Source organism: Zingiber officinale, chromosome 11A (assembly GCF_018446385.1).
Source record: "Zingiber officinale cultivar Zhangliang chromosome 11A, Zo_v1.1, whole genome shotgun sequence".
Classification (NCBI taxonomy): domain Eukaryota; kingdom Viridiplantae; phylum Streptophyta; class Magnoliopsida; order Zingiberales; family Zingiberaceae; genus Zingiber; species Zingiber officinale.
The window spans coordinates 94162180-94189647 of NC_056006.1; the positions used below are offsets into that span (position 1 = coordinate 94162180).

Genomic DNA, 27468 nt, shown 5'->3' on the forward strand with positions numbered 1-27468 from the left:
TGAGATCCAACATGAATATTTTTCTTTCTTCTCCTCCTTTTTATTCTAAGATAGAGGTGTGTTATGAGAATGTCCAGTATCTCATAAAAGTGTCAATTTTTCTGGAATAACAACGTTTTAATTGTGTTGTTGATCATGGCCTATTCCTCCTTATCTGATTCATTTGGGTATTCTTTCATTGCGGATATGAGACAGAAAATAGTTGTTGGCTGGTATTCTCTAATGAAATTCTGATGCTGATATGAGACAGAAAATAGTTGTCTGCTGATGAAACTGTCTCTTTGCAAGGTACAAGCCATACATACACCGCTGATAAGAGTTTTACACAAGACATCTGCCCAAAAAAATAATTAAAAATAAAAAAGACAGATCAGTCTGAAGTCAGGGCAAAAACTTACAGCAGAAATCGTCTTTCAGGTAATTAAGTAGAGCTTGCTGTCTTTAACCAAGTCATGGATTTGGCATGCCTGACAAAATGGACCCTCTCATGTATTCTGCTCTTCCAGTCTTCTTTATTAATCAAATCTCATTCCACAAGCATTTGTATAAACGAGGCACAAAGTTACGGAATAAGGCACTTTACCTTTGATCATGAAGGAGCAGAAGTAGGTACTTACCAGAATGTAACAATATCAATTTGGTATGAATCCAAAAACTTCATGCTCTTTAGGTACTTATAGTCAAAATCATTTAAAGATCATCGATCAATATCTACTTGATCTTAACTGTGCCATTTGATAAAATGTTATTTGTTGAACCTGCCGTCTTCAGCACGAGGGTTTGAAAGACTCAAATGGAACTTCACGTCGAAGGGCAGCCTTTTCTACCATGCAATTGTTTTCCTGTGAGGCTAATTACAAGTCGAAGGGCAGCCTTTTCTGCAACTTGGCCATCGATTCACAAGGGATGCTACATTATTACAAACACCTTTTGTACAGTTGAGCCAAGATATTACAACTAGCTGCCAATCATTCAGTCCATTGGAGAAGAGAAATTGTTTTTTTGTGTTTTCAGTTTTGCTTCCTCAAGCTAAAACAACTGCATCTGTTTAATTATGATGCTTAAGTGGGCTTTACTTTGGTGATATATGAAGCCCAAAGACAAAGAGAGAGGGACTTCCATTCCATGAAACAAACCCACAAAACAAAATGCTTTTGTTTGATTTTCCAGCCAAATGGAGCAAGAAAAGAAGAAGAGTAAGTCAGATGCCTCTCTGGAAAGGTGGCTTCAGGAATCGGTCACCTAATTATATACATGTGGAAATGGCTTCCCCGGCCCAGACGTTTCCATCTACGCCACAGCTTTCAGATTCCATGTATCTGTATCTTTCCATTTGGTAGGCACTTTTTTGGCCGGTGCTGAATTCGTCCACACGTTATGCCATCCACCGCGTACTCGAGCGATGCCTTCGTTCGTGGAAACGCTCGCAAGTCGTTGCAGAGGAATCGTTCCCATGAACTTGTGGATAGATTTCATCGACCCAACAACTTTACTGTGTCATAACTTCCAAGCTCTTCTTCAGGAGTAACAAAGGTAGCTTTCGTTCCCATGAACTTTTGGGTTTATGGATTGGACTGGCGCCTGCAAAATTGCACCAAATCTAGTGATTTGAATATAGGCGAGGATGAGGAGAACGCTTCGTTTTTCTAGTCAGTAGCTTCCGCTCTGATTCTTCCAACTCACCCGAAGCTACAGAGATTGAACCTGCACAAAACGTGTTTCTTTTAATTCGATGAATCTTCTCAAATCTGACCGGGGGATCGAACTGGCGAAAAGGTTGACCACGAATATTGAAGAGAAAAAAAAAACCTTTTTCCACTGTGATAATCAATGATTTAGACGTAGCAAAGGTAAAGTCCTAGTCAATTAAGATCCAGTAATTAAGTCTTCTTGAGTACATGATACATGTGATATACGAAGTTTAAAAAACCTTAAATTATCTGATTGAAATAAAGAAAAACAGTAGGTAGACTGAATGAAAGGACATGTATTTTAATGCAAAAATTATAAACAAACGCAAGGCAGCATCCACTCCACTCCACTGAAGCTAACTAGCTAAGTCATGACTCCGTAAGGTAAGAGAAGTATGTAAACAAAGACACTAAGATCCACGCAAGACTTGTATTAACTCTCGAGTGAAAGGGCTCTTAACTAGTTTTATCTTCTTGTTTTTTAACACCTTAATCTCCATGCAGAATACAAATGAGAATCAATGGGATAACTTTAATTTCCGTAACAAATACAATTGAGATTCAACGAATTTCCTTCGACTAGGACAATATCACTCTTCTATAACTTACATGGTAAAAAAACAGATTAGTATTTGTAGAGAAAAAAGCAGAAGAGGTTTGCCATTTAATGCTAATTCACAATTGAATCAAAAGATAATTATATATACAAAAAATTTATATTTAAATATTTTAGATGTGAGACTAAACTTATTTCTACTAAATTAAAAAAAAAAACAGTAGACCAAAATCAAGAACTAATTTTCTATTCCGGGTTCAGCCCAAACCGCACACGCAAAGGCCGACCACGCGCTTAGCTGTGTTTACTGTTCTTGGCCGCACCCAGCGAGATTTCACTCCCTACTTAGCTTTCGGTTGACTCTTCCTCCTTCTCCACTTCAATTTCTTAGTTCCCACAACCAACCGCCACTGACTCCGCTTCCCTTTCGCGGCGGCTCTTGGCTTGAGCCGCTCTCGCGCCAAGTCCCCACTGTGATGGGGCGTTGTTAGAGGATTCCTGACCCGCGCTTGGTTTTGGAATTTGGCTCGGCGTCGGCTCGGTTGGACTCGTCCAGTCTCCTCTGCTTTTTAGCGTTCTTCTCTCTCTATATATAAAGCACATTCTTCACTCCTCGACTCGCCTACAACCACTGCAACCACCGATTGCCGATTGCCGATTGCCGATTGCCGATTTGCCGACTTGCCTGCACCTTGTTTTGGATCTAAGTCGTTTTTGTGATAATTCAGATGGCTGTGGTCGACGCCGGCGCTGCGTTGCTTCGGGCACGCGGGGGCGTGGAGATGAGCGACGACGAGCCGCCGCCCGTCGAGGGGTGGGCCAAGCGGAAACGCTCCAAGCGCCACCACCGCTTCTTCGATCACCAGCCCACCGAGGAAGAGTACTTGGCCATGTGCCTCATGATGCTCGCCCGCGGCGGCGGAGCTTCCTCGCCTTTTGCCCCCTCGGAGTCTCCGCCGCCCCCGCTGCCGCCGGCCGTGAAGGCGGAATTCAAGTGCTCCGTCTGCGGAAAGGCCTTCGGGTCGTACCAGGCGCTGGGGGGACACAAGGCCAGCCATCGGAAGCTCAACGCGGGGGAGGAGGCGCTAGCCTCCTCCGCTGCATCCCCGGCGATCTCGGCCTCCGGGTCCTCCGCGGCCGCGGCCGCCGCCGCCGCCGCCAACAGCGGCGGTGGGAAAGCGCACCAGTGCTCGGTCTGCGGGAAGTCATTCCCGACGGGGCAGGCCCTCGGGGGGCACAAGAGGTGCCACTACGACGGCAACCTCGGCGGCGGAGCCTCCGCCGCCTCGGAGGTCGCAAGCTCGAGCCACAGGGCGTTCGATTTGAACGCCCCGCCGGCGCCAGAGTTCGGGCCGGACGTCGCTGGGAGGCGCGTGGCTGCCGCGGCGGCAGAGGAGGAAGAAGTGCAGAGCCCGATGGCGTTGAAGAAGCCGAGACTCATGATTCCGGCGTAGAACAAACACCTGATCCCGTTTTCCGAAGTCAACTCCCCAACGCTTTAAATTAATATTAATTTAAGCCAGATGATCAATTCATGATGCTGTTGTGTTTGCTTGGCTTCTGTACAGAGAATTTTCATTCTTTGAGAGACTCCATTTGGAATCAATTACTATTATTTTACGTTCAAGTTGAGACTTCGAAAATTGAAATACTTTTCACTGCCTTTCACTTTTCTTCTCTCCTTGTTTAAACAAGTCATGCTCAAGTTACAATTAGTCGAGTCAATCACAATTAGGATCTGTTATCTTCTAATCCTCCAAAGCAAGTCATTTAGATTTGTGTGACTTATCCATAGGAAGTTTGGTCAAGTCGCTGGATGTAAATGCACAGAAAAATGCATGAAAATGGCAGTAGAAGTCACACTCCAGTGTCTCATTGGAGCTTCTTCACACTTGGCGTAGTTTACTTTGACTTGGACCTCAAGCCTAAGGAAGCTTCTTAAGAACTAGTTCAGAGCCACATGGAAAGTTGACCCAACCAAGTATTTTTATTGCAGCTTCCCTAGCTTGTTTTACAAGTTCAAGGACACCCTGGGTTTCTAGATTTCACAGATACACAGAACTTGTATATGCTATCATTTGTTTGCTGGTTTCAAGGAGGGGTTTGTTTAGCGAGTGGTTGAGAGATCACATGACAATTTTTTACTGCATATCAACAACCACAATTACAGGAATCTTAGTTCATATATACATCAGCTTAAACAGAGAAGGACCACAGTGGGATTAGAAAATTTGAAAAGAAACAAAATCTATTGTTAAATCAAAACACATTCATGGTAGGTCGAGCACTCGATCAAACTCACCAAACTTCCGCATCTGTCAGCTTCTATAGAGTTTTTCAGTTTGGAATTGAGGCAGAGATTGTGTTAGTAGTTAGACGCGCTCAATTTTTCTGTCTATAGTTGAATCAGGCTTGGTCTGCTGAGCTGTGCTATGTGACCTAGCAAGCTACATTGTTTCACCTGATTCGAAATAATTCTCAGTATGAACGAGCGAGCAGGATGCCTATCAACAACCAATGACAGGTTTTATATACTCACATGCATTAGTGTGACTGCAGGTTCTTTCACAGCAAGTTCAGAGACCATGGAACTTCTTCCTTCTACCTGCATAAAATGAAATTGATAGAATGTCAGGTGAAGGAACAAAGAAATTTTGGTTTACTTTCTAAGGACTATCGAGAAAAGCTAAATTTGTAGGTTCTCAGGGAGTCTGCAAAGTATGGAGAAATAACAATGCATCAAACCTTAGGCAACACACAACAGATTGAAGCTCCCATTGCTTGCATCATATCAACTGCTGAACCGAAGGCGTTTCTCACTTCATGAAAATCTGCCTGTTAAACAGAAGAACTACTAAATTAAATGTACACTTTGCAAAGCGGATGCCAATTCTTATAGGCCTGGAGGTGTGAACCTTTGCTCCATGAACAACTGGAAGGCAGATGGTACTGGTGTTGTAATGCTTCAATAGAACCAGACAACATTTGCATGTTCTTGATCTACAAGTGACCATTTTACTAGATAGATCATCTGCATAACAGAATAGATTAAGAGTTAGATGGACTACTGAGGCTTTAAATCACAACTCATAATATTGTTTCATAGGATTTGCACAAAATTTAAGGCAATATTTCTTTCCAAACAGAAAATGACCCAATTCAATAAATATAAATAGTGAATTGGTCTTAGGCAGAGACAGTTGAAAGACATCTAAAAGTGTTTATCATAGTCTTGAAATTGGAGCAATCTCACCAATAGCAGGCTGGTTATCAGAATCCGCTTGAATGGGCTTGATTAACGATCTTCAATATGCTATGTTGATGTTGGCATAATGACGAATTAAATAATAAGTTAGCCACCAAGATATAATCAAACATTATGATTCATATCCACTTTACATAGAAGAAAGAACTTTTTTTTTTTGTCACTCCTGGGGCAATGGTGAAATGATTAGACCTTCCAATGGATAACCAAGGGATCTAAGGTTTGAGTCCAGCGCACTGCAGAGGATTTTTCCTCCAATGAGATGTGTTAGTTATCGGGTTTATTTAAAACTGGATCCAACAAAATTAGAGTATTAATTTGGTGGACCCCAGCAGGAACTAATCTTAACTTAAAGAGGGTAGATGAAACAATATTTCACTAAGGCATGAACCTAGACAAGGCAAAAGCTACTGAATCAAAGATATAGTCTTCATCTCCATATCATTGTTCATTCAGGAGAGTTTGCTGATATACTAATACGCCAACTAATCATGGACAGAGGCTAAGGTTATTCCATTGGCTTGGCCTTGAAGGAATGACTCGACCATGTCCAATGCCTTTAGAGGGCTTAGATGGGTTAGTGCAATGATTCTCCCAAATGGCTAGGCTTGATTAGGTTGTTTTGATGTGTTTTGTAAAGTCTTTAAGTTAGATTTACTTATGGCATTGATATATGCATCAATTGATCAAGAACTTGACAAAGTGCACATGGAGTTCTTAGATCCGATCACAACTTTGAATATGAAATTCAAAGGGATCAAATAGTCAAATATGGAATTCAAAGGGATCAAATAGGAAATGATACTCTGTCCTAATGTATATTGATACAAATGGTCCAATGGGAGCAAGAATTTCCAAGAGACACAACAAGATGGAGTAGTTATGGTTGACATGGTCAAGTTGGATGGATTGTGTTTGATGGCTTGGAGGTCCATAACAAGGTGAACTTGAAGGTGATTAACAAAGGATGACTTGGAGCATTCAATAGATTCGAATTTCTGATGAGGTGAACTCTAGAACAAGGAGCATAAAGTGTTTGTTTGTTTGATAGTTTGGCAGCCTGTAATGAGGTGAGCACATAGGTGATTGAAGAAGGATGACATTGAGTGTTTGAGTGACTGGAGATGTGAGGCATACTGTAGGGAAACTCAACAAGAGATGGATTTTGTAGATGAACCGTGAAAGACAACAAGTTGGAGCAAGATTAGAGGGCTTACTGCATTTAAAAGGACTGAAAGCCTGAAGGTAAGTAAAGTCAAGGACAACATAAAGTATTGACAAGGTTGAAGACCTAAAAGTTATATGAGAGTGAGAGATAACAAGTGATTGTAATATTAAGGTTTGCACTTTGGGGCAACATCATGGGGGTCTATCTAGTTATTTGTATGAAACCTTCAACAAATGGACAAGAAGTTACGGATTGTAGTCTGCTGTTCAACTCGATTTCAAGCTTTGCATGGCCTACAAGTGTGTAAACCGAGTGAAGTTAGAATCTCTAAGAAGATAAGTCAACTAGAGAGTTCAGTTGACTCCCGAGTTAACACCTGTTTGGAGAACATAATATTTCTCTTTGAGCTCCAATTGATTGAACTGGGAACTTGCAGTCAACTGGAAGGGAACTTTCAGCTTAGTGTAAATAAATTCTATTGCCTTTCCTCATGTATCTTCTTTCTTCCATTTTGTTCAAGGAGATAATCTATGTGGAATATGTTATGACCTAACTAACAATGAAACTTATATGAAAATGGAACATACAACCAACAAACAAAATTGCCAGTATTCAACATATAATATGTAACTGTACAAAGGAAACTACTTACTTGACCCTTGAGAATGGAACTGAATTTCAGATATTGTTTTTTAGTCTGTAGTTGTAATTTATTAACTGCTAAAGACTTGTGCATTTTTGCGATAGTTATCCATGCACCATAAAGGCGTTTCTGAAAGAAAGGCCAAAATACAAATATCTTAAGAGAAAAGACAGATTATATGGATCATAAACATGCAGCAACAACAACAAACAAAAAAAAAAAAATCAAATTATGCCAGCAAATAAACTCAATGTTAGATTGACATGTTTAAGCTAAAAGAATCAGAATTCCAAAAATACAACTACAAAAGATTTCCACTGTTACGATTTAATAAAACAAATTTGATTTGGCATTAATTTCCGCAGGCAAGAAGTCCTAGCAAGGTCGTTTGCTAATGAAGAGATTAGATATGTTAAGAAATAAAAATGATCCTGTCCGAAAGCTGAATCAACGGACGCTGGGCACGTGGCGCTCTCCAAGCGGCTGACGTAGATCTCCCGACTATCCGCCCGGACCTCCGGTGAACCTGCACAGAAGTCGGGCTGGGAAGGGGTTCCCGGCGACGACCCTCCGACGCTCAAGTCAGGCAAAGCTCAACAAGAAAGTGGCTCCAAGAATCGTAGAACGCGTACCTCCGGCGAAGGATGAGGGCCTTTATATAGGGCTGGGGGGAAGCGGGTGCACACATACAGAGGTGTACACGTGTCCTCAGCCCATACCCCAGTAAGGGCCTGTCAGTGAGCTTACCTGACCCAATACTGCTACAGTCCAAGCACGTCTTCGATGGGACAGCGGAATCCCCTGTCGTAAGATTTGGAGTATGGCCTAAACGTAGAACATGCCCGCTGTCAGAAAAAGATGTCCCTTGTCCTTTTCCCCTTGATCCCGGCCGGGCGTCCGGCCGGCCAGCCTCTGCCTTACGTCCGGCCGAACACCTATAGTGGTCTACTTGGAGATTCTCGGTAATGTGCTTTGTGGAGACTGTTAGCAGTATGCTACCTCATGTCTTCGGCCGAGCGTGCCATCCGCTCGCCCTACGATTCTGTACCATGAGTGCCGGTGCCCAGCTTCGTGCTGGGGCGCCTTCAGTTAGAAACCGGTCAGTCGGCCGGGCGTTCGACCCACCTATATCCGGTCGGCCACCTGGCCATTTGACTTCCGCGTGGCGTTGACTCCCCAGAACGGGGTCCCCTGTTCTTACCGCCGGATCACTTGCCTCCCCTTCAAGTCTAGTCGAAGGAGGCGATTAGTCCGACTGACTGGACTGCGAGTCTAGCCGGGCGGCGCCTGGGTGGCATTATCCTCCGCTCGGCCTATCACAGGGATGGCCTTGAGGTTAGTCAACAGCCACATTCCTTGAACCTCCTCGTAATCTGCGCCAATCTTCGACATTAAGGCTGAGCATGCGTTCATTAAATGCTTCGAATGGCTGAATGCCACGTGGCACACTGTCGTCATCGTACTCCGGCGGTGGCGTGGTGCTTTGATGGGATCAAAGCGGTTCGAAATGAACGGTGCGATGCACGCTTTGATTCCCGTGACCTGGATCCGACGGTGGAGGCCGCCCGGCCTCCACCCTATAAAATCTTCGTTTTCTCCCCCGTCGCCTTACCCCTTCTTTCGCGTGCTCCCAGTTATCCCTCGCGTTCTAGAGCTCCGGCGATCGTATTCTCCTGCTTCCGTCGATCCCAGGTGTTCTTCCTTCGATCCTTCTTTTTCCCGTAAGATTCTCCTCTTTTCTCTCATTTCCGGTGCTTTCTTTGCATTTCTTTCCCTAGTTTTCGCTTCCAAGGTACTCTTTTCACTTGCTGCCGTCTTTCTTCTATCTTTCTGCCTTTTTGATTTCTCCCGCTCGGAACATGGCTAGTTCTTCTCATCCTGAAGACCAGTCCCTCGGCCCATGGTACACTACCATGCAGTCCCGATTCGACCAGCGTGACTTTGATGTTCTGACAGACAATTTTGAAATCCCCAATGATTTTGAACTTCTTTTGGACGGTCCCTCCGCTCGGCCACACAGGCCGCTGCGCGGAGCTTTCTGTGTCTTCCGCGACCAGTTTACTGCTGGCTTGCATTTCCCTGTACATCCTTTCATTATAGATGTTTGTAACTTTTTTGGTGTTCCGCTCGGCAGTCTAGTACCCAACACCTTTCGCCTTCTCTGTGGTGTTGTTATTTTGTTCAAGATCCACAACATCCCCCTCCGACCGGAGGTCTTTAATTATTTCTATTACCCCAAGCAGTCCGAGCCGGGCTAGGGATGACAATTTTCCCCGCGGGTTTGGGACCCCACGGGGAAAACCCGAAATGAGGATGGGGATCCCCGATTTTTCGGGGATGGGGCGGGTTTGGGGCGGGTATGTGAATGCTATCCCCATCCCCGAACCCGCCCCGAATATTATTATCATTAATATTAATAAATAATAATATAATTTTTTAAAAAATATTAATAATAGTGTTAATATTAATATTAAAATTTTTGAAAATATTATTAATAATAATATTATTGTTATTGATATTAATATTAATATTAATATTATCATTAATAATTATTATTAAATAATAATAATAATAATATAAATTAAATTTAGAAATGGGGCGGGGATGGGGAATCTCCGAACCCGTGGGTTCGGGTTCGGGGAATCCCCGAACCCGAAAAATTGAGAACGGGGCGGGGATGGGAATGACAAACCCGCCCCCGCCCCGCCCCGTTGCCATCCCTAAGCCGGGCACCTTCATGTTCCAAGCTCGGCCCGGCCTAGTCTTCTTTAACAAACTGCCTTCTTCCAATAAACATTGGAAGGAGTATTTTTTCTATATTCGTATGCCCGATCAAGCCGATTTCCGGACCAAGTGGCAGGTCGACCTATCCCCCACTCCTGAGCTGAAGAAATTCAAGACCCGACCGAATTACCTCCATGCTGCAAACATGCTAGCCGGTCTACGGCTCGACATCAATAAGCTTCTTCACGAAGGAGTGATGTACATCTTTGGTCTGAGTCCCATACGGACTCCTCTTCCGAGCGGCTTCGGTAAGAATTTTACTTGGGCGTTTGCTTTGATTGCTAACTGATTTTTCTCCTTTCCTTTGCAGCGGACATCGTCATGGAGTCGGTAATGGCCGACATTCTGAAGAGAAAGGCGGCGGCGCTCGAAGCCGCAGCAGCAAAGGAGATGGAGGCGCTCGGCATCCAGCCGGTCGGCTCGCATGAAGAAGAGAGCGGGACACATGCCGGGGAGTCGGCCGCTCAGGCTTCTCTCCCAGAGCCAGCGGCTAGGGCAACCCTCAGCCAAGAGCCCTCCGCTTGGGGTGACGGCTCAGTTCTAGAAGAAGAGCAGCCTCACCCGAAAAGGCACTGAGTGGAGACTCCCGTCCGCTCAGCCACGTCTGCTGTTCAACCCTCCGCCCGAGCCACTGCAAGTGCTCGTGGAAAGGCTTCGGAGATCGAATCCATTTCGTCCGATCGGACTCCTTCGGAATGGGACGAGCCGGCGACCCCTATTGAAGCCGTTCCAGTCAGCTCCCTTCCGCCCGCTCCTCAACCAGCCCAGCGTTCGACCATTCGATCTCAGTTTTTGGCGCCAGCTTCTGATCCTCTTCCGACCGCCGGTCGGACGACCCCAGGTCATGGCCGCACGATACAAGTCACTCTTCATCTTCCGACTGAAGAACTGCTGCCAGAGGCCGACCAACCGACAGCGCCCGAGCATACCATCACTTTGAAGGGCCCACTAGCTGAGATGTGGGTCGACGCTCGGGCACGCGTCGCGCTCATCCCCCTCCGAAATTTGGCCAATAGCCATATGCAACAGGCCACGGGGGTAAGTTTATTTTCTCCCGAGTTTTGTATGCATTCCTTCCGATCGGACAATAACAACTTCTTATTTCTTTTGTCAGAGATGGGTGGAGGAGATTGCTGTCTCCAACCGCCTGGCCTTGGTAGATGAAGAACTAAGGCAACTGAAGGCGGTCGTTGGTCCGTCCGGCTCTAAAGGCCCCTCCTATTCTGAGCTGCAAAAGGAGCTGAAGAAAGCTCAAGATTTACTGGCGGCCGAGCAGAAAAAGACGGCCGATCAGGCCCACGCCTTGGCCGAGTCCGAGCGACAGGTCAAGTCGCTCGACACAAAAATAACCCTGTCCACTACTCGCAAAAACACGGCCATCTCCGACCTGGAGAAAAAGAATGTGGAGGCTCGGGGTCTAGAGCAGAAAGTAAAGGAGCTGATGGACCAGCTTGATGGCGAGAAGGTAGGCCGCTCGGCTGATGCAGTCAAGCATACAGACGAGCTGAAAACTCTGCAGGAGTCCCTCGCTGCTTCTCAATTGGCCTTCAAAGAATATCAAGAGGCCGAGCCGAGCCGGGTCGCTACTCTGCGACAAAATTACATCCGCTCGCCTGAATTTTCAGAGAAGGTTTGCGAGCAGATGTATACAGCCTTTGACCTCGCCATTACCGCCACCACCACATATCTGAAGTCTAAAGGTCTTCTTCTGGACTCCACTACTATTCCGGCCGGCGATCAAGTGACGCTCTTAAACAACATTCCCAAGGACCTTTACGATTACATTGAGTAGACGTCTTTATATGTAGTTAGGCCGCTAGGCCAAAAAATGATCTTTTTTTTGTACTTAGGCCGCTGGGCCTAAAGTTTTAATTTTTAATGCAATGCTTTCCTTTCGCGTACTTTGCCCCTTTGGCTAGCTAATATATGTGTTGTCCGCCCATCTACTATCACACCTCTAGCATCCGAAAGGGATTCTTACGAAGTATTTGGCGTGACCCTTCCGCTCGGCTAAATATGTAATATTCCGCTTTGATGGCTGAGATCGCTCGCTAGATGTCGATGTACCTTTGGGTGCAGAGCCGAGCGGATCGGATAAAGGAGCGGTCGAACGACATTGACGCTTTGATAGCGCAATTCCTTGGACACTTGCCGTCCTTTTTATTGCCCTCTTCCGCTCGGAGGATTTATAGACGCCGGCTCGTCTCTTGATATTTAACGTCGGAGCTCGACGGTCTTCCGCTCGGCTTATTTATAGACGTCGGCTCGTCTCTCGATATTTAACGTCGGAGCTCGACGGTCTTCCGCTCGGCTTATTTATAGACGCTGGCTCGTCTCTCGATATTTAACGTCGGAGCTCGACGGTCTTCCGCTCGGCTTATTTATAGACGCCGACTCATCTCTCGATATTTAACGTCAGAGCTTGACGGTCTTCCGCTCGGCTTATTTATAGACGCCGGCTCGTATCTCGATTTTTAACGTCGGAGCTCGACGGTCTTCCGCTCGGCTTATTTATAGACGCCGGCTCGTCTCTCGATATTTAACATCGGAGCTCGACGGTCTTCCGCTCGGCTTATTTATAGACGCCGGCTCGTCTCTCGATATTTAACGTCGGAGCTCGACGGTCTTCCGCTCAGCTTATTTATAGACGCCGGCTCGTCTCTCGATATTTAACGTCGGAGCTCGACGGCCTTTAAGGCTAATTTTGACACTTCCGTTCGGCGAAGCTATTTGCTGTCCTTTAATTATTTTTGCTTCCTGCATTACAAGTACATAGGCGACCCAAGTATATGTAAAATTACATCAGCGCACCTCTTACCCAGCTCGGTACGGCTGGAGATGATTCGCGCTCCACGGTCGCCCCAGCTGTCGCCCGTCTTCCTCCTCCAAGTAATAAGCGCCCGAGCGGAGCTTCTCGATGATTTTGAAGGGGCCTGCCCAGGGAGCCTCCAATTTGCCGACGTCGCCGACCGACTTTACTTTTTTCCAGACAAGGTCACCCACCTGGAATGATCTGGGGATTACGCACCGGTTGTAATTCTGCTTCATCCTTTGCCGGTACGCCATCAGCCGGACGGACGCCTTGGCTCGCTCTTCTTCGATCAAATCCAGCTCCATGTTCCTCCGCTCGGCGTTATCATCATCATAATTCTGGATCCGGGCTGACTCGACACCGACTTCGACAGGAATAACCGCTTTGCCGCCATATACCAGATAGAAAGGCGTGACGCCCGTTCCTTCCTTTGGGGTGGTTCGGATGGCCCATAGGACGCCCGACACTTCATCTACCCAGCTTCCTCTCAAATGGTCGAGCCAAGCGCGCAGAATACGAAGAATTTCCCGATTGGCTACTTCGGCTTAACCATTGCTTTGGGGGTATGCCACGGACGTGAAGTGTTGCTCAATGTCATAGCTTTTGCACCAATCTTCGAGCAACTTTCCTGTGAATTGCCGCCCGTTGTATGAAACAAGTCGACGAGGGATGCCGAACCGACAGATGATGTGCTGCCAGATGAACTTCTTGACCATCTGCTCGGTGATCTTGGCCAGCGGCTCGGCCTCCACCCACTTGGAAAAATAATCAACCGCCACCAGCAAAAATTTCCGCTGTCCGGTCGCCATAGGAAACAGACCTACAATATCCATTCCCCATTGATCGAACGGACAGGACACAGTAGCTGCCTTCATTTCTTCCGCCGGTCGGTGAGAGAAATTATGATACCTTTGGCAAGATAGGCACGTCGCCACGGTCCGAGCGGCGTCTGCTTGTAGGGTTGGCCAGAAGTACCCGGCCAGCAGGACCTTTTTGGCCAATGATCGTCCGCCCGGATGCCCTCCGCACGATCCTTGATGCACCTCTTGGAGGATGTACTCCGCGTCTTCCGAGCTTACGCATTTCAACAGTGGGCGGGAGAAGGCCTTCTTGTAGAGCTGATCTCCAATAAGCGTGAACCGACCGGCTCTCCTTCTTAATTGCTGGGCTGCTTCCCGATCAGACGGTGTAGCACCCGAGCGGAGAAACTCCATGATGGGTGTCCGCCAGTCGCTCGGGAACGAGAGGCCATCCATCCGGTTGACGTGGGCCACCAAAGATACTTGTTCAACTGGCTGTTGAATGACGACCGGCGTTATTGAGCTTGCGAGTTTGGCTAACTCATCGGCCGTTTGGTTCTCCACTCGGGGTATCTTCTGGATAATAACCTCTCTGAAGTCGGCTTTGAGTTTCTCAAAGGCTTGAGCGTAAAGTTTGAGCCGAGCGTTGTTGATTTCAAAGGAGCCTGAGAGTTGTTGAGCAGCCAATTGGGAGTCTGAATGTAGCATCACCCGTCCGGCCCCTACATGCCGGGCAGCCTGTAAGCCGGTTATAAGGGCTTCATACTCTGTTTCATTATTCGTAGCTCTATAATCAAGCCGGACGGATAGATGCATCTTTTCTTCTTGGGGAGAAAGCAACAATACACCAATACCGCTCCCGAGCCGAGTGGCCGATCCGTCCACAAATATCTTCCACATGGCTTCGGGTTCTGGCCTTTATACTTCGGTGACAAAATCCGCCAAGAACTGCGCCTTTATCGCCGAACGGGGCTGGTATTGAATATCAAATTCGCTCAACTCCGTTGTCCATTTTATGAGCCGCCCGGACGCTTCTGGATTCAACAGCACTCTTTCCAGTCGGCTGTTCGTCCGGACGATGATAGTATGAGCCAAGAAATAGGGATGGAGGCGCCGAGCGGCGAGGACCAAAGCGAAGGCCAGTTTCTCGAGCCCAGTGTAGCGAGATTCAGCATCTTTTAAAATATGGCTCAGAAAATATACAGGCTCTTCTTCGCTCGCCCTTACTAGTGCCGAGCCGACGGCTTGCTCGGTTGAAGATAAATAGATACAAAGTGGCTCACCCGCAGCTGGCTTGGCTAGTACCGGAAGAGAATTCAAATACGTCTTCAGATCTTCGAACGCCCGATCGCATTCTTCGTCCCAGTGAAACTTGGTGGCTTTGCGCAAGATTTTGAAAAAAGACAGGCTCCGATCGGCAGTCTTGGAGAGGAATCTGGACAGGGCAGTTATCCGTCCGGTCAAGCGTTGCACTTCCCTCAGATTTCTTGGAGGCGGCATATCTTGTAAGGCTTTCACTTTGCTGGGATTTGCTTCGATGCCCCGCTCGATCACTATGTAACCCAAGAAACGCCCTCCTTTTGCTCCGAACAGGCACTTCTGTGAGTTTAACTTGACTCCATATTTCCGTAGCGTTCGGAAAGTCTCTTCCATGTCTTCAAAGAGATCGGCTGCTCGGACGGACTTGATGAGAATGTCGTCCACGTATACTTCCAGATTTCGCCCGATCTACTCTTTGAACACTTTGTTCATCAATCGCTGATAAGTGGCTTCCGCGTTCTTTAGTCCGAACGACATCACATTATAGCAATAGGTGCCGTCGGCTGTAACGAAGCTGACTTTTTCTTGATCTTCTCGAGCGAGCGGCACTTGATGATAGCCTTAGTAAGCGTCGAGCATACATATCAGCTCATAGCCAGCTGTGGAGTCCACCAGTTGATCGATCCAAGGCAGAGGATAAAAGTCTTTCGGGCAAGCTTTGTTGAGATCCCGAAAATCTATGCACACTCTCCACTTGTTGCCCGGCTTGGAGACTAATACTACGTTCGCCAGCCAGCTCGGGAACTGAACCTCGCGTATATGTCCGGCCTCCAAAAGCTTCTCAACTTCCGCTCGGATGATGACATTCTGTTCAGCGCTGAAATCCCTTTTTCTCTGCTTTACCGGCCGGGCGTCCGGTCGAACATGTAGCTCGTGCTGCGCTATACTTGGTGAAATTCCGGGCATCTCATGCGTCGCCCAGACGAAGACATCATGGTTTCTCTAGAGGCATTGGATCACTTCCGCCTTCTGGCTCGCCTCCAGATCGGACGCGATGAATGTCGTGGCCTCCGATCGGGTCGGGTGAATTTGCACTTCCTCTTTTTCTTCATAGATCAAAGAGGGTGACTTTTCAGTGATAGCGTTCACCTCGATCCGGGGCGTCTTCCGAGTGGCATTGGCTTCTGCTCGGACCATCTCGACGTAACATCGCCGAGCTGCCAGTTGATCCCCTCGTACTTCTCCCACTTTGTCCTCGATGGGGAACTTGATCTTCTGGTGGAAGGTGGAAACGACCGCTCAGAATTCACTGAGAGCTGGTCGCCCCAATATGACGTTGTATGCTGAAGGAGAATCCACCACGACGAAGTTTGCAGTACGCGTCCTTCTGAGCGGCTCTTCTCCCAGCGATATGGCCAGCCGGATCTGTCCGACCGGCTGAACTTCATTGCCCGTAAACCCGTAAAGGGGGGTTGTCATGGGCAGCAGCTCGGCTCGGTCAATTTGTAATTGATCGAAGGCCTTTTTGAACATGATGTTGACCGAGCTTCCTGTGTCAATAAAAACGCGATGTATTGTGTAATTGGCTATTACCGCTTTGATGAGAAGAGCGTCGTCGTGGGGGACTTCAACTCCTTCCAAGTCCCTGGGCCCGAAACTGATTTCGGGTCCGCTCGCCCGTTCTTGGCTGCAGCCGACCGCATGGATCTGGAGCTGCCGGACACTCGCCTTCCTTGCTCGGTTAGAGTCGCCTCCGGTCGGCCCTCCAGCAATAATGTTGATCTCGCCTCGGGAAGTATTACTTCTATTTTCTTCTTCCCGAGCAGATGGTCGGGGTCGTTCCCTAGATATCCGGAGATTCTCCCGCCTCGGAGAGCGATGTCGCTCGGGAGTCTGTTGTTGTCGCCTGTCAGCTATCGTCCGATCGGCTTCACGAGGCCTTTGTCGCCTGTCGGCTGATGGCGATCGACGACCGCCTCTACTGGGAACGGGGTGGGCGATTAGAGGAAGACTCCGGCAATCCCTGGTATTATGTGTGTCCGTCCGGTGGAAGGAGCAGAACATTGGGGTCCATTTCTTCTTTGGCTTGAGCCGCGCGGCGGCTACCTCTTGCACGTGGGACCTAGCATGGGGGGGGGGGAGCGGATTGCTTCGACCCTCGGTCCTCTGGGTGGCTGATGAGCGGCGTGCGGCTTCCGCTCGGCAGGAGGAGCCCGCTCGGTTGGAGTTTCTTTTTTTCGGGCCGCTTGGGCTTCCTCTACGTTGATGTATTCGTTGGCCCGGTGTAGCATGTGGTCGTAGTCTCGGGGCGGCTTCCGAATGAGTGACCGGAAGAAATCCCCATCCACGAGGCCTTGTGTGAAGGCATTCATCATGGTCTCCGAGGTGGCCGTTGGAATATCCATAGCCACCCTGTTGAACCGCTGGATGTAGGCTCGGAGCGATTCGCGGGCTTCCTGTTTGATGGCAAACAGACTAACACTGATTTTTTGATAGCGCCGACTGCTTGCGAAGTGGTGGAGGAAGGTCGTTCGGAAGTCTTTGAAGCTTGTGATAGATCCGTCCGGCAACCTCCGAAACCACCGTTGAGCCGATCCAGAGAGGGTGGTGAGGAAAACCCGACACTTCACTCCATCTGTGTATTGATGCAGAGTTGCAGTGTTATCAAACTTACCCAAATGATCATCCGGGTCGGTGGTTCCATTGTATTCACCGATCGTTGGAGGCACATAGTGCTTGGGTAGAGGGTCTCGTAGAATAGCCTCTGAAAATTGGCGGTTGATCCACTCGGGCGATGCGTCCACTCGGGGGGCTTTTCCTTTTCTGTTGTCTCGTCTTGGCATTTCATCCGAAGAAGATCCCCGATCTCGATTAGTTGCTACGGCTTCAGGAGTGCGGAATAGAGCCCGATGGAATGCAACGGTGGCTGGGGGTGCTTCCGCTCGGCCACCAGATGCTGATGTTGCTTGCTGCTCGGGCCGCTCAGCTGGTGCCTTCTGTTTTTGTTCCACAAGCTTGGCGGCCCTCAACTCGATCAGAGCGTCGAGTTCCTCCGTGGAAAGCGTCACCGTGTGCTGTCGTCCAGCTTCGTCCATTGCTTCCGTTCGGATGCAGGAGCGTTCCAACAGACGGCGCCAAATTGATCCTGTCCGAAAGCTGAATCAACGGACGCTGGGCACGTGGCGCTCTCCAAGCGGCTGACGTAGATCTCCCGACTATCCGCCCGGACCTCCGGTGAACCTACACAGAAGTCGGGCCGGGAAGGGGTTCCCGGCGACGACCCTCCGACGCTCAAGTCAGGCAAAGCTCAACAAGAAAGTGGCTCCAAGAATCGTAGAACGCATACCTTCGGCGAAAGATGAGGGCCTTTATATAGGGCTGGGGGGAAGCGGGTGCACACATACAGAGGTGTACACGTGTCCTCAGCCCATACCCCAGTAAGGGCCTGTCAGTGAGCTTACCTGACCCCATACTGCTACAGTCCAAGTACGTCTTCGATGGGACAGCGGAACCCCCTGTCGTAAGATTTGGAGTATGGCCTAAACGTAGAACATGCCCGCTGTCAGAAAAAGATGTCACTTGTCCTTTTCCCCTTGATCCCGGCCGGGCGTCCGGCCGGCCAGCCTCTGCCTTACGTCCGGTCGGACACCTATAGTGGTCTACTTGGAGATTCTCGGTAATGTGCTTTGTGGAGACTGTTAGCAGTATGCTACCTCATGTCTTCGGCCGAGCGTGCCATCCGCTCGGCCCTACGATTCTGTACCATGAGCGCCGGTGCCCAGCTTCGTGCTGGGGCGCCTTCAGTTAGAAACCGGTCAGCCGGCCGGGCGTTCGACCCACCCATATCCGGTCGGCCACCTGGCCATTTGACTTCCGCGTGGCGTTGACTCCCCAGAACGGGGGTCCCCTGTTCTTACCGCCGGATCAAAAAACAAATAAGCATATATGAAAATTGATCATAATTGACTAATGCTTATAGACACCTCAAATTATGCCAAACAGAAATTGAGAGTTCTGTGATGCCTTCGATTATAGCAACATAATAATCTAAAACACTGAAAGGCTGGCGCTTTTACAATTTTCTATATACACTCTAACTTGTTTAATTCTCAAGAACCATTGCATTGTTACCGTAATCGACTGGTTAACTGAGACTCTTTCTTTTGTTTTGCATAACTAAAATGGACATTATACACATTTCCTTATGCAAAACCAATCATATAGCATTCATTTGTTGGAAAAATATATACTTATTGTTCTTTAATCAAAAAGTTTAAGTAAAGTTGTAATTCTTTGCAAAACCAAGAACTATTTGCTGATTCTGAATTAGAAGCCTAAAAGCAGGAAGATAGTAGAAAGCATATGAATGAATGAAGCAATCAGTCAGGATTCAGGACAAACCCACACTTGTAGGGAAATAAATTCTAAGTGGCTACTATTCTGTTCATATTCCAAAAAGTAAGTTGTATTTCCTGGATCAATGCTGAATATTACTAGAATGTGAAGCTTAGCTCAAAAGAAGATCTAGAACTGGAAGTAAAGTACTGGAGGAGTGCTGGGTATCAGATAGTACGCTAAGCAGAAATTGTTGATGAAAAGTACCAACTAGTGTAATCATGGTTACTATTTGCTAAGTCAATTAGCTTATAACCTCTTTAGAATTACTTTTTCACAAGCAAAGATATCTGGGAATTAACTCTAACTGATAAAATGGTTTAGAGATATCTGGGCATGCAAAAATTTCAATGTTTCACACTTTGGTTGTGAGGGAAAGACCAATTCTACCCATGTTATAAGCAACATTTTCTTTCTTCTAGTAAACAACAGTGCTAGCCAAAAAATGGCAAAACAGGCCTCTACTTGGAGAAGAGGAAGTAAAAGGGAAATAAAAAAGTTTGACAAAACAGGAATCAAATTGTATTTTCTTATTACTAAATTCAAATTTTCTTTTTACGTGGAGAGAATCAGAAAGAAAGATATAATATCAACTTCTTATTCGTGTTTAACAGATGCACAAACTTTATCTACCTCCATTTTGCCTAATTCAGGGAGAAATAAAATACAGGAAATAGATGGAAATAAATACCACAATCCTATCTATTTCCTTGCAAGTAAACAAAAGCAATTAATGTTTTTGTTTCTTTTACTCTCTTTCCATTCCTACTTCAGTCAAAGTAAACCCAACATAAAGATTAGAGATAAAATAAAAACAATGAGGGGAAAACCAGTTAAAGATGCAAAATGCAGCAAATACTCCGATAAAAGATCATATCAAACTAGACAAACTACTTGATAATTCAACATGACATCCAAATTCCAAACTGGAAAGAGTACCTCAGCGGTCAATTTTTGCATAAGAAAGGTATCCTTCACTTGTGCATTAACCCACCACCACTGCAAGTGTCGGTTATTGAGTAGCCTCAACCGGTGTGCATCCTCCAACTGCCTTTCCACATATGTCCCTCTCTTGATGTCAGCACCCATGCCAAACATTGATGCAGCATTGCAAGAAAATGGAACTGTGTCAGAGAAGCTTCTAGCTGGGCCAATAGAAACTCGTTGAACACCAAGTAATGCCTCTTGGTGATATAACTGCCAGCTTACTCAGATAAGGACCAAAAGAGCTAGGTCGTGGAGAAGAAGAAGAAATCAAAGGAGATGGCAGCAAACCATCTATCGACGAAACAGGCTTCGAAGAGGTTTTGCACTTCCCTTCAGGTGATGGCTTCAATTAACCTTCCTCTAATAAAAACCTTGCAGGAACATCTCTCCCACAAGTTGTCGCTGCTATCCTTGGTGATCGAGCATTGAGCTCAAACGGCTCAGAATTGCCACCAGAAGACAAGATATCGGTGTAAAATGGCAGAGAAAAATCACCGCCGTCAAAGGAGGCCCTCCTTGCACCCTCATCGAGCACCAATACCGAGTCATTATCAGGGACAGAGCAATTCAAGCTCCTTGTCAACGCAATGCACTGTTGAGTCCTTGCAGCGGCCCAACGATGGTGATTTTCTGAAGGTCTGAAGCTTTCTGACTTAAAAGAGGGAGCGATAGACGTTCGTCGTTCTGGTGTGGGCTTCCTGATGGGAGAAGGGGAGACGAGTCTAGCCTTGCTGGTCTGGTAGGAGAGGGACTCGCCTTGGAAGGAAACAGATAGACTCCGAGAGGTAGTACTCGCAGCGGCGGTGGAGAGCTCAGCAGATTCTCGAGCGATACATCTCGCGGAGGTCTCAGTGGGTCGATTCCGGCCCACGGATTTGGATCTGTTAGACAAAGAAGTCGGGGGCATTGCTATAAAATATAATGATTCAAAATTAACTATTGAGTGAGTGGATTGATAAGGTGGTAATGAATGGTAGTAGTGGTTATATTTGTGGAGTTAGTGGGGTAGAATAGTTAAGTTAGTGGAGTGAATTGTGGAGTTAGTGGGTTGTCATGAGTAGCTTATAAATAGGCTACGTGTTTAATGTGTTATTGTGTAAGGTAGAAAAAAATTATTGTGTTCTACTTGTTCATCTTGTCCTCTTCTCCTGCTCCCATTTTTATCTAACAGTGATATCATAGCACCAAGTTTGACGTGTCCTAGGTTGCTCGCAATGGCAATCAATGGAGTTTCTCAACCCCTCATCCCCATTTTCAAAGGAGAGTGCTACGAATTTTGGAGTATCAAAATGAAGACTCTATTTAGATCTCAAGATCTTTGGGATTTAGTAGAGAAAGGCATTGACGATGAGGATGCCGATGAAGGTCGATTGAAGGAGAACAGAAAGAAAGATTCGAATGCACTGTTCATTCTTCAACAAGCAGTGCATGAGACAATTTTCTCAAGAATTGCAACTGCCTCATTTTCCAAAGAAGCATGGGAAATATTGTAGAAAGAATTTCAAGGCTCCTCCAGAGTGATAGCAGTGAAACTCCAGACTCTCAAAAGTGAGTTTGAGGCTTTGCTTATGAAGAGTTACGAAACTTTACAAAATTTTTTTATCTAGAGTAATTTCAATTATCAATCAAATGAGATCTTATGGAGAAAAGATCACTGATGCAATTATTGTTTCAAAAGTTTTACAAAATTTGACTCCTAAATATGATTACATAGTAACTGCGATCGAAGAGGCAAAAGATCTTTCAATTTTATCCTTTGATGAACTAATGGGTTCTTTGCAAACTCATGAGGCAAGGCGAAATAGATCTGCCAAGAAGGATGAAGAAAAGACATTTCAAGTTTCTCAAGTAAAGGGGGAGATAGAAAAAAAAAAAAAGAAGAAGAAGAAGACTTCGCTGGCAGAGGTCGTGGAAGAGGAGGTTTTCATGGTAGAGGACGGGGCAAAGGAAGAAACCATTTTTATGGACAAGAGAAACAATTCAATGGAGATCAAAAATGGAATAAAAATTCTATTCAATGTTATGGCTGCAAAAGATTTGGGCATATAAAGACAAATTGTAAAAATGACTCACAAGCAAACTATGTGAAAGAACAAAATGAGGAAAGTAAGTTATTTATAGTTCATTCTCATTCTAACGAAGATCAAAACGATATTTGGTTTTTGGATAATGGATGCTCAAATCACATGACTGGCAATAAGTCATTATTTAAAGAGCTTGATGAATCACAGAAGATGCTAGTAAGACTTGGAGATAATAAGCAGATATAAGTCGAAGACAAAGACACAATTGCCATGGAAACTAGCAATGGTAAAGTAAAATTGCTTTACAATGTCTATTTTGTTCTTAATTTGGCACATAGTTTGTTGAGTGTTGGACAATTGATGATGGGTGACTATGCTATTATATTTGATAATGGAGCTTGTGTTATTTCTGATAAAGATTCTGGACAGTATATTGTTAGTGTGCAAATAATAGAAAATAAGATGTTTCCACTGATCTCTAATGTGGGAAACCAAGCTTTTATTGCTAGCGAAGATAATGAATCTAAGATGTGGCATTTGAGATATGGGCATCTCAACATCAAAGGCATGCAACTTTTAAATCAGAAAGGTATGGTTTTTTGATTACCTCAAATTAGTTCTTTTGGTTTATGCGAAGGATGCATTTATGGAAAACAAACAAGGAAGTCTTTTCCAAGTGGGTAATCGTGGAGAGCTTCGGAATGCCTTGAGCTAATTTATGCTGATTTATATGGTCCTATGAGAACTATATCATTTGGTGGGAGTAAATATTTTTTAATGTTTACTGATGATTTTAGTCGTATGAGTTGGGTATATTTTCCAGCAGACAAGTCAGAGACTTTTGAAAATTTTAGAAAATTCAAGGCGCTTGTGGAAAATCAGAATGGTACTTTAATAAAGACTCTTTGTACAGATCGAGGAGGTGAGTTCTTATCTAAAGAATTTAGTAAATTTTGTGAAGAACATGGTATTCACAGGCAATTAACAACACCTTATACACCGGAGCAAAATGGTGTCGCCGAACGGAAAAATCAAATTGTTGTAGAAATGGCTAGAAGTTTGCTGAATATCAGAGGGTTTCCAAATATTTTCTGGGCTGAACTAGTGGCCACATCAGTTTACTTGCTGAATATTTCTCCAACAAGGGTTGTTTAAATCAAACACCATATGAAGCATGGCGAGGTAGAAAACCATCGATAAATCACTTAAGAATTTTTGGTTGTATTGCATATGCTTTGATTAACTCTCAATTTCGTCATAAACTTGAGAAGAAATCTGAAAAATACATATTTGTTGGAAATTACAATCAATCAAAAGCATATCGGTTGTATAATCCTCTTATTGATAAATTAATTATAAGGAGAGATGTAGATTTTGATGAAAATTCAAGGTGGAATTAGGATACACAAGGTAAAGAGACTCAAGTTCACATCCCAATGGAGAATAAAACTCCAACAATAGAAGGTGTTGAATAATCTCCTATGGGATCACCAGCTCCCTCACCATCAAATTCAAGAAGTAGCAGTTCATCCTCTTTACAAGAATCTTCTGATGAAGCACATCGAGAAAAGGTTAGATCTTTGAGAGAAATATATGAGTCAAGTCAATTTACTTTTTTTGTTACAGATCCTACAACCTTTGAAGAAGCAGTAACAAAAGAGGAATGGAGGAATGCAATGAAAGAAGAGTTAATTGCAATCCATAAAAATGAAACATGGGAGATAGTGGATCTACCCGAAGGCAAGAATGTGATTGTTCTCAAGTGGGTGTTTAAAACAAAATATCATGCCGATGGAACCATTCAGAAACATAGAGCTCGACTTGTTGCAAAAGGGTATTCGCAACAACAAGGTATTGATTTCGAAGAAACTTTTTCTCCGGTTGCTAGATTTGAAACTGTGAGAATTATCCTAGCATTAGCTGTACAATTGCATTGGCCTATTTATCAGTTCGATGTTAAATTTGCATTTCTGAATGACGATTTGCAAGAAGAAGTTTATGTAGATATATCAGTCAGAAGGTTTTATAATTGAAGGCAAAGAGACAAAGGTGTATAAATTGAGAAAGACACTTTATGGGTTAAAACAAGCCCCACATGCACGGTATAGCAAGATTGATGGTTATTTCCGACTAAATGATTTCACGAGAAGCGAAAACGAACCCACTCTTTATGTGAAGAAACAAGGTAGCGATGATTATCTTATTGTGTGTCTTGATGTCGATGATATAATTTATATGAGTTCTTCTAATTCTCTATTGGCCGATTTTAAATCTAATATGATGAAGAGATTTGAGATGTCAGATATGGGAATATTGCATTATTTTCTTGGTCTTGAAGTGAAGCAAGGAGTTGATGGGATTTTTATCTCACAAAGAAAATATGCGACAGATCTTCTGAAAAGGTTCAACTTATTCAATTGCAATCCAGCTACTACACCCATGAATATAAATGAGAAATTGCAACGGGAAGATGGTTCATAAAAAGCTAATGCAAGAAATTTTAGAAGTTTGGTTGGAGGTTTAATTTATTTAATGCATACTAGACCAGATATTGCTTTTTTTCTGTTGGTGTGATTTCCAGGTTTATGCAAAATCCTACGAAGCATAATTTTGGAGCAGCTAAAAGGATTTTACGCTGTCGCGGGAACCGTGGATTATGGAATTTATTATACTAAAGTTTCAAAATTTGATCTTTGCGGGTTCACTGATAGTGACTGGGCAAGTTCAGTGGATGATCGAAAGAGCACCTCAGCTAGTGTTTTTAACATTGGATCAGGAGCAATTTCATGGAGTTCAAAGAAGCAAGCTACTACAACCTTATTCTCTTCAGAAGCAGAATATGTAGCAGCAACTTCAGCAGCATGTCAAGCAATTTGGGTTAGAAGATTACTTGCAGATTTTTACCAACAACAAAAAGATGCAACTACTATTTTTTGTGATAACAAGGCGACAATTGCAATGATAAAAAATCTAGCTTTCCATGCGAGAGCTAAGCATATAGATATTCGTTTACACTTCATTCGAGACTTAGTTGCGAATAATAAAATTATGTTGGAACATTACAACACACATGAATAAGTGGTAGATATCTTGACGAAGTCGCTTCCAAGAGACAAGTTTATTTATTTTAGATCATGTCTTGGCGTTTGTAATTTTGAATCAAAGGGGAGTGTTGATAAAATATAATGATTCAAAATTAACTATTGAGTGAGTGGATTGATGAGGTGGCAATGAGTGGTAGTAGTGGTTACATTTGTGGAGTTAGTGGGGTAGAATAGTTAAGTTAGTGGAGTGAATTGTGGAGTTAGTGGGTTGTCATGAGTAGCTTATAAATAGGCTACGTGTTTAATGTGTTTTTGTGTAAGGTAGACAAAAATTATTGTGTTATACTTGTTCATCTTGTCCTCTTCTCCTCCCATTTTTATCTAACAGGGAAGCAGGGACATTCGAACAAAAAAGCCATCGAGAAGAAGTAGTCGTAGAAGTAGAAGAAGACGAAGAGGACGTGATCGACGTGAAACAAGAGAAAGAAGTAAAAGAGGTACATTTCGATGAGGAAGTTGTGGAAGCCGATGACAACGAGCCACCTTTAGAATTGGAAGCGGAAAAAGAGGACGGGGAGGAGGTTACCTGATAGCGGGAGTTGATATCCTTGCAGCGGGGAATATTGGGGGCAGCAACATTGTTCTTCTCGCAAGAAGACAGCGGCGGCCTGAATGAGATTGAGGGATCCTGGCTGTGAGGGGAAGGGGAAGGGTTCGAGGTCTTTTTCTGCAGTCGAAGGCGAGATGCGCGCACATTCCCTGCAGTTCCCTTATCGGAGATAGCCAGAACGGTAGTAGCCATTCTATGAAATCTCATTCTACTCTTCGACGAACCATCCTCCTCCACTGGTAGGCTCTTCCAGGAGCAGTAATTAAACCGCCTATCTCGAGATTTTTCCCTCCTTGCGGTCGCTACGAGAAGTAAGGAAAAAAGAATGTGCGGAATCGCAGTGGAAAAAGAGGCGAAAAACGAAGAGTGAATGCGAAGAAATTGGAAAGGAATGGAATCAGATAAAGAAAAGAAAAGAAAGAAAGAGAAGAAAAGGAGGAGGTAACGGAAGCGGGTTGTCAGCGGTGAAAGCTGGCGAAACGCTCGGTCATGGGAGTGATATAAGCTGATGGCAGAGGTGAAGGAGAGCAATTCAAATCACCTGTCCTGAAAACCTCTTTGTCCCTCTGTCCCACACAGGTAACGACAAAATTAAATAGTGTTTCCGTGAGAAACACGTGACGCCGTAGACAAAAAAGAGACTTGTCGTCGAAAACCTCTTATGCGAGACAAAATTTCATGACGAAGGCCCTCTCGGCTCTCGATGCCCTAACCCTTTCTCCTTCCCACGGTCGACGGTCCGAAGGCCCTCTGGTGCGAAATCCCGTCGTCTTCCAACTGTCGACAGGAGCAGACAGCACCATCGAGGCGACTCCCTTCTCCTTCCCACCTTCGACGGGAACATGCAGCACCCCACAATCTCCGGGCGAATTCTTCACATCACTTCTGGTGAAATCTCTGGATCTTTGGTCTTTCAGGTATGATGGTTCTAGCAAATTCAAACTTTTTTCAAGTTCTTTACCCGATTTTTGGCACCTTAATGGTTGAGATCATTTTGTTTTTTATTTTATTTTTGTTTGTGTTTTTTGTTTCTGTTTCTGTTTCTTGAATCATATTACACAAGAATAATTTGTTCTGTGTGGTCTTTCAGGTATGTACTGTGTTCTTGAATCAGTTTATTTCTGTATCTGTTTCTTGTGCCAATTTGCATTTTCTCTTTCTGTTTTTGTTTCTTGTGCCAATTTCTTGGTAAAAAATATGATCGGTGTAACTATTATCTATAATCATTTTGTCATCACAGTGTAGAATCGCATTGTGATATGTGTAAAAAATATATAATAGAGAGGGCTTTCGTCGTGAAATTTCTTCTCACAGAAGAGGTTTTCGGTGACAATTTTTTTTTTCGTCTGCGGAGTCACGTGTTTCTCACGAGAAACATTGTTTAATTTCACACAGAGGGACAAAGAGATTTTCAAAGAAAAGATTTGAA

At 45.0% G+C, this 27468-nt stretch overlaps 3 protein-coding genes across 3 annotated transcripts; 1 reads left to right on the plus strand and 2 right to left on the minus strand.

Annotated features, from left to right (window-relative positions):
- The first annotated feature begins 2618 nt into the window (after nt 1-2618).
- Nucleotides 2619-3874, plus strand: LOC122030876 (zinc finger protein AZF3-like). The gene has a single exon (XM_042589924.1). It carries the CDS (start codon nt 2976-2978, stop codon nt 3699-3701), a length of 726 nt encoding a protein of 241 aa, XP_042445858.1. The 5' UTR covers nt 2619-2975; the 3' UTR covers nt 3702-3874.
- A 765-nt stretch (nt 3875-4639) lies between these two features.
- Nucleotides 4640-21268, minus strand: LOC122031599 (QWRF motif-containing protein 2-like). Its single transcript, XM_042590696.1, has 6 exons — nt 20716-21268; nt 20314-20585; nt 5163-7452; nt 4993-5082; nt 4787-4852; nt 4640-4708 (listed from the first exon to the last, which is right to left on the minus strand). The coding sequence occupies exons 1-3, from the start codon at nt 21266-21268 to the stop codon at nt 7234-7236; spliced, it is 1044 nt and encodes a 347-aa protein (XP_042446630.1). The 3' UTR covers nt 4640-4708; nt 4787-4852; nt 4993-5082; nt 5163-7233.
- A 4501-nt stretch (nt 21269-25769) lies between these two features.
- Nucleotides 25770-26231, minus strand: LOC122031601 (uncharacterized serine-rich protein C215.13-like). The gene has a single exon (XM_042590697.1). It carries the CDS (start codon nt 26229-26231, stop codon nt 25770-25772), a length of 462 nt encoding a protein of 153 aa, XP_042446631.1.
- Between the last annotated feature and the right edge of the window lie 1237 nt (nt 26232-27468).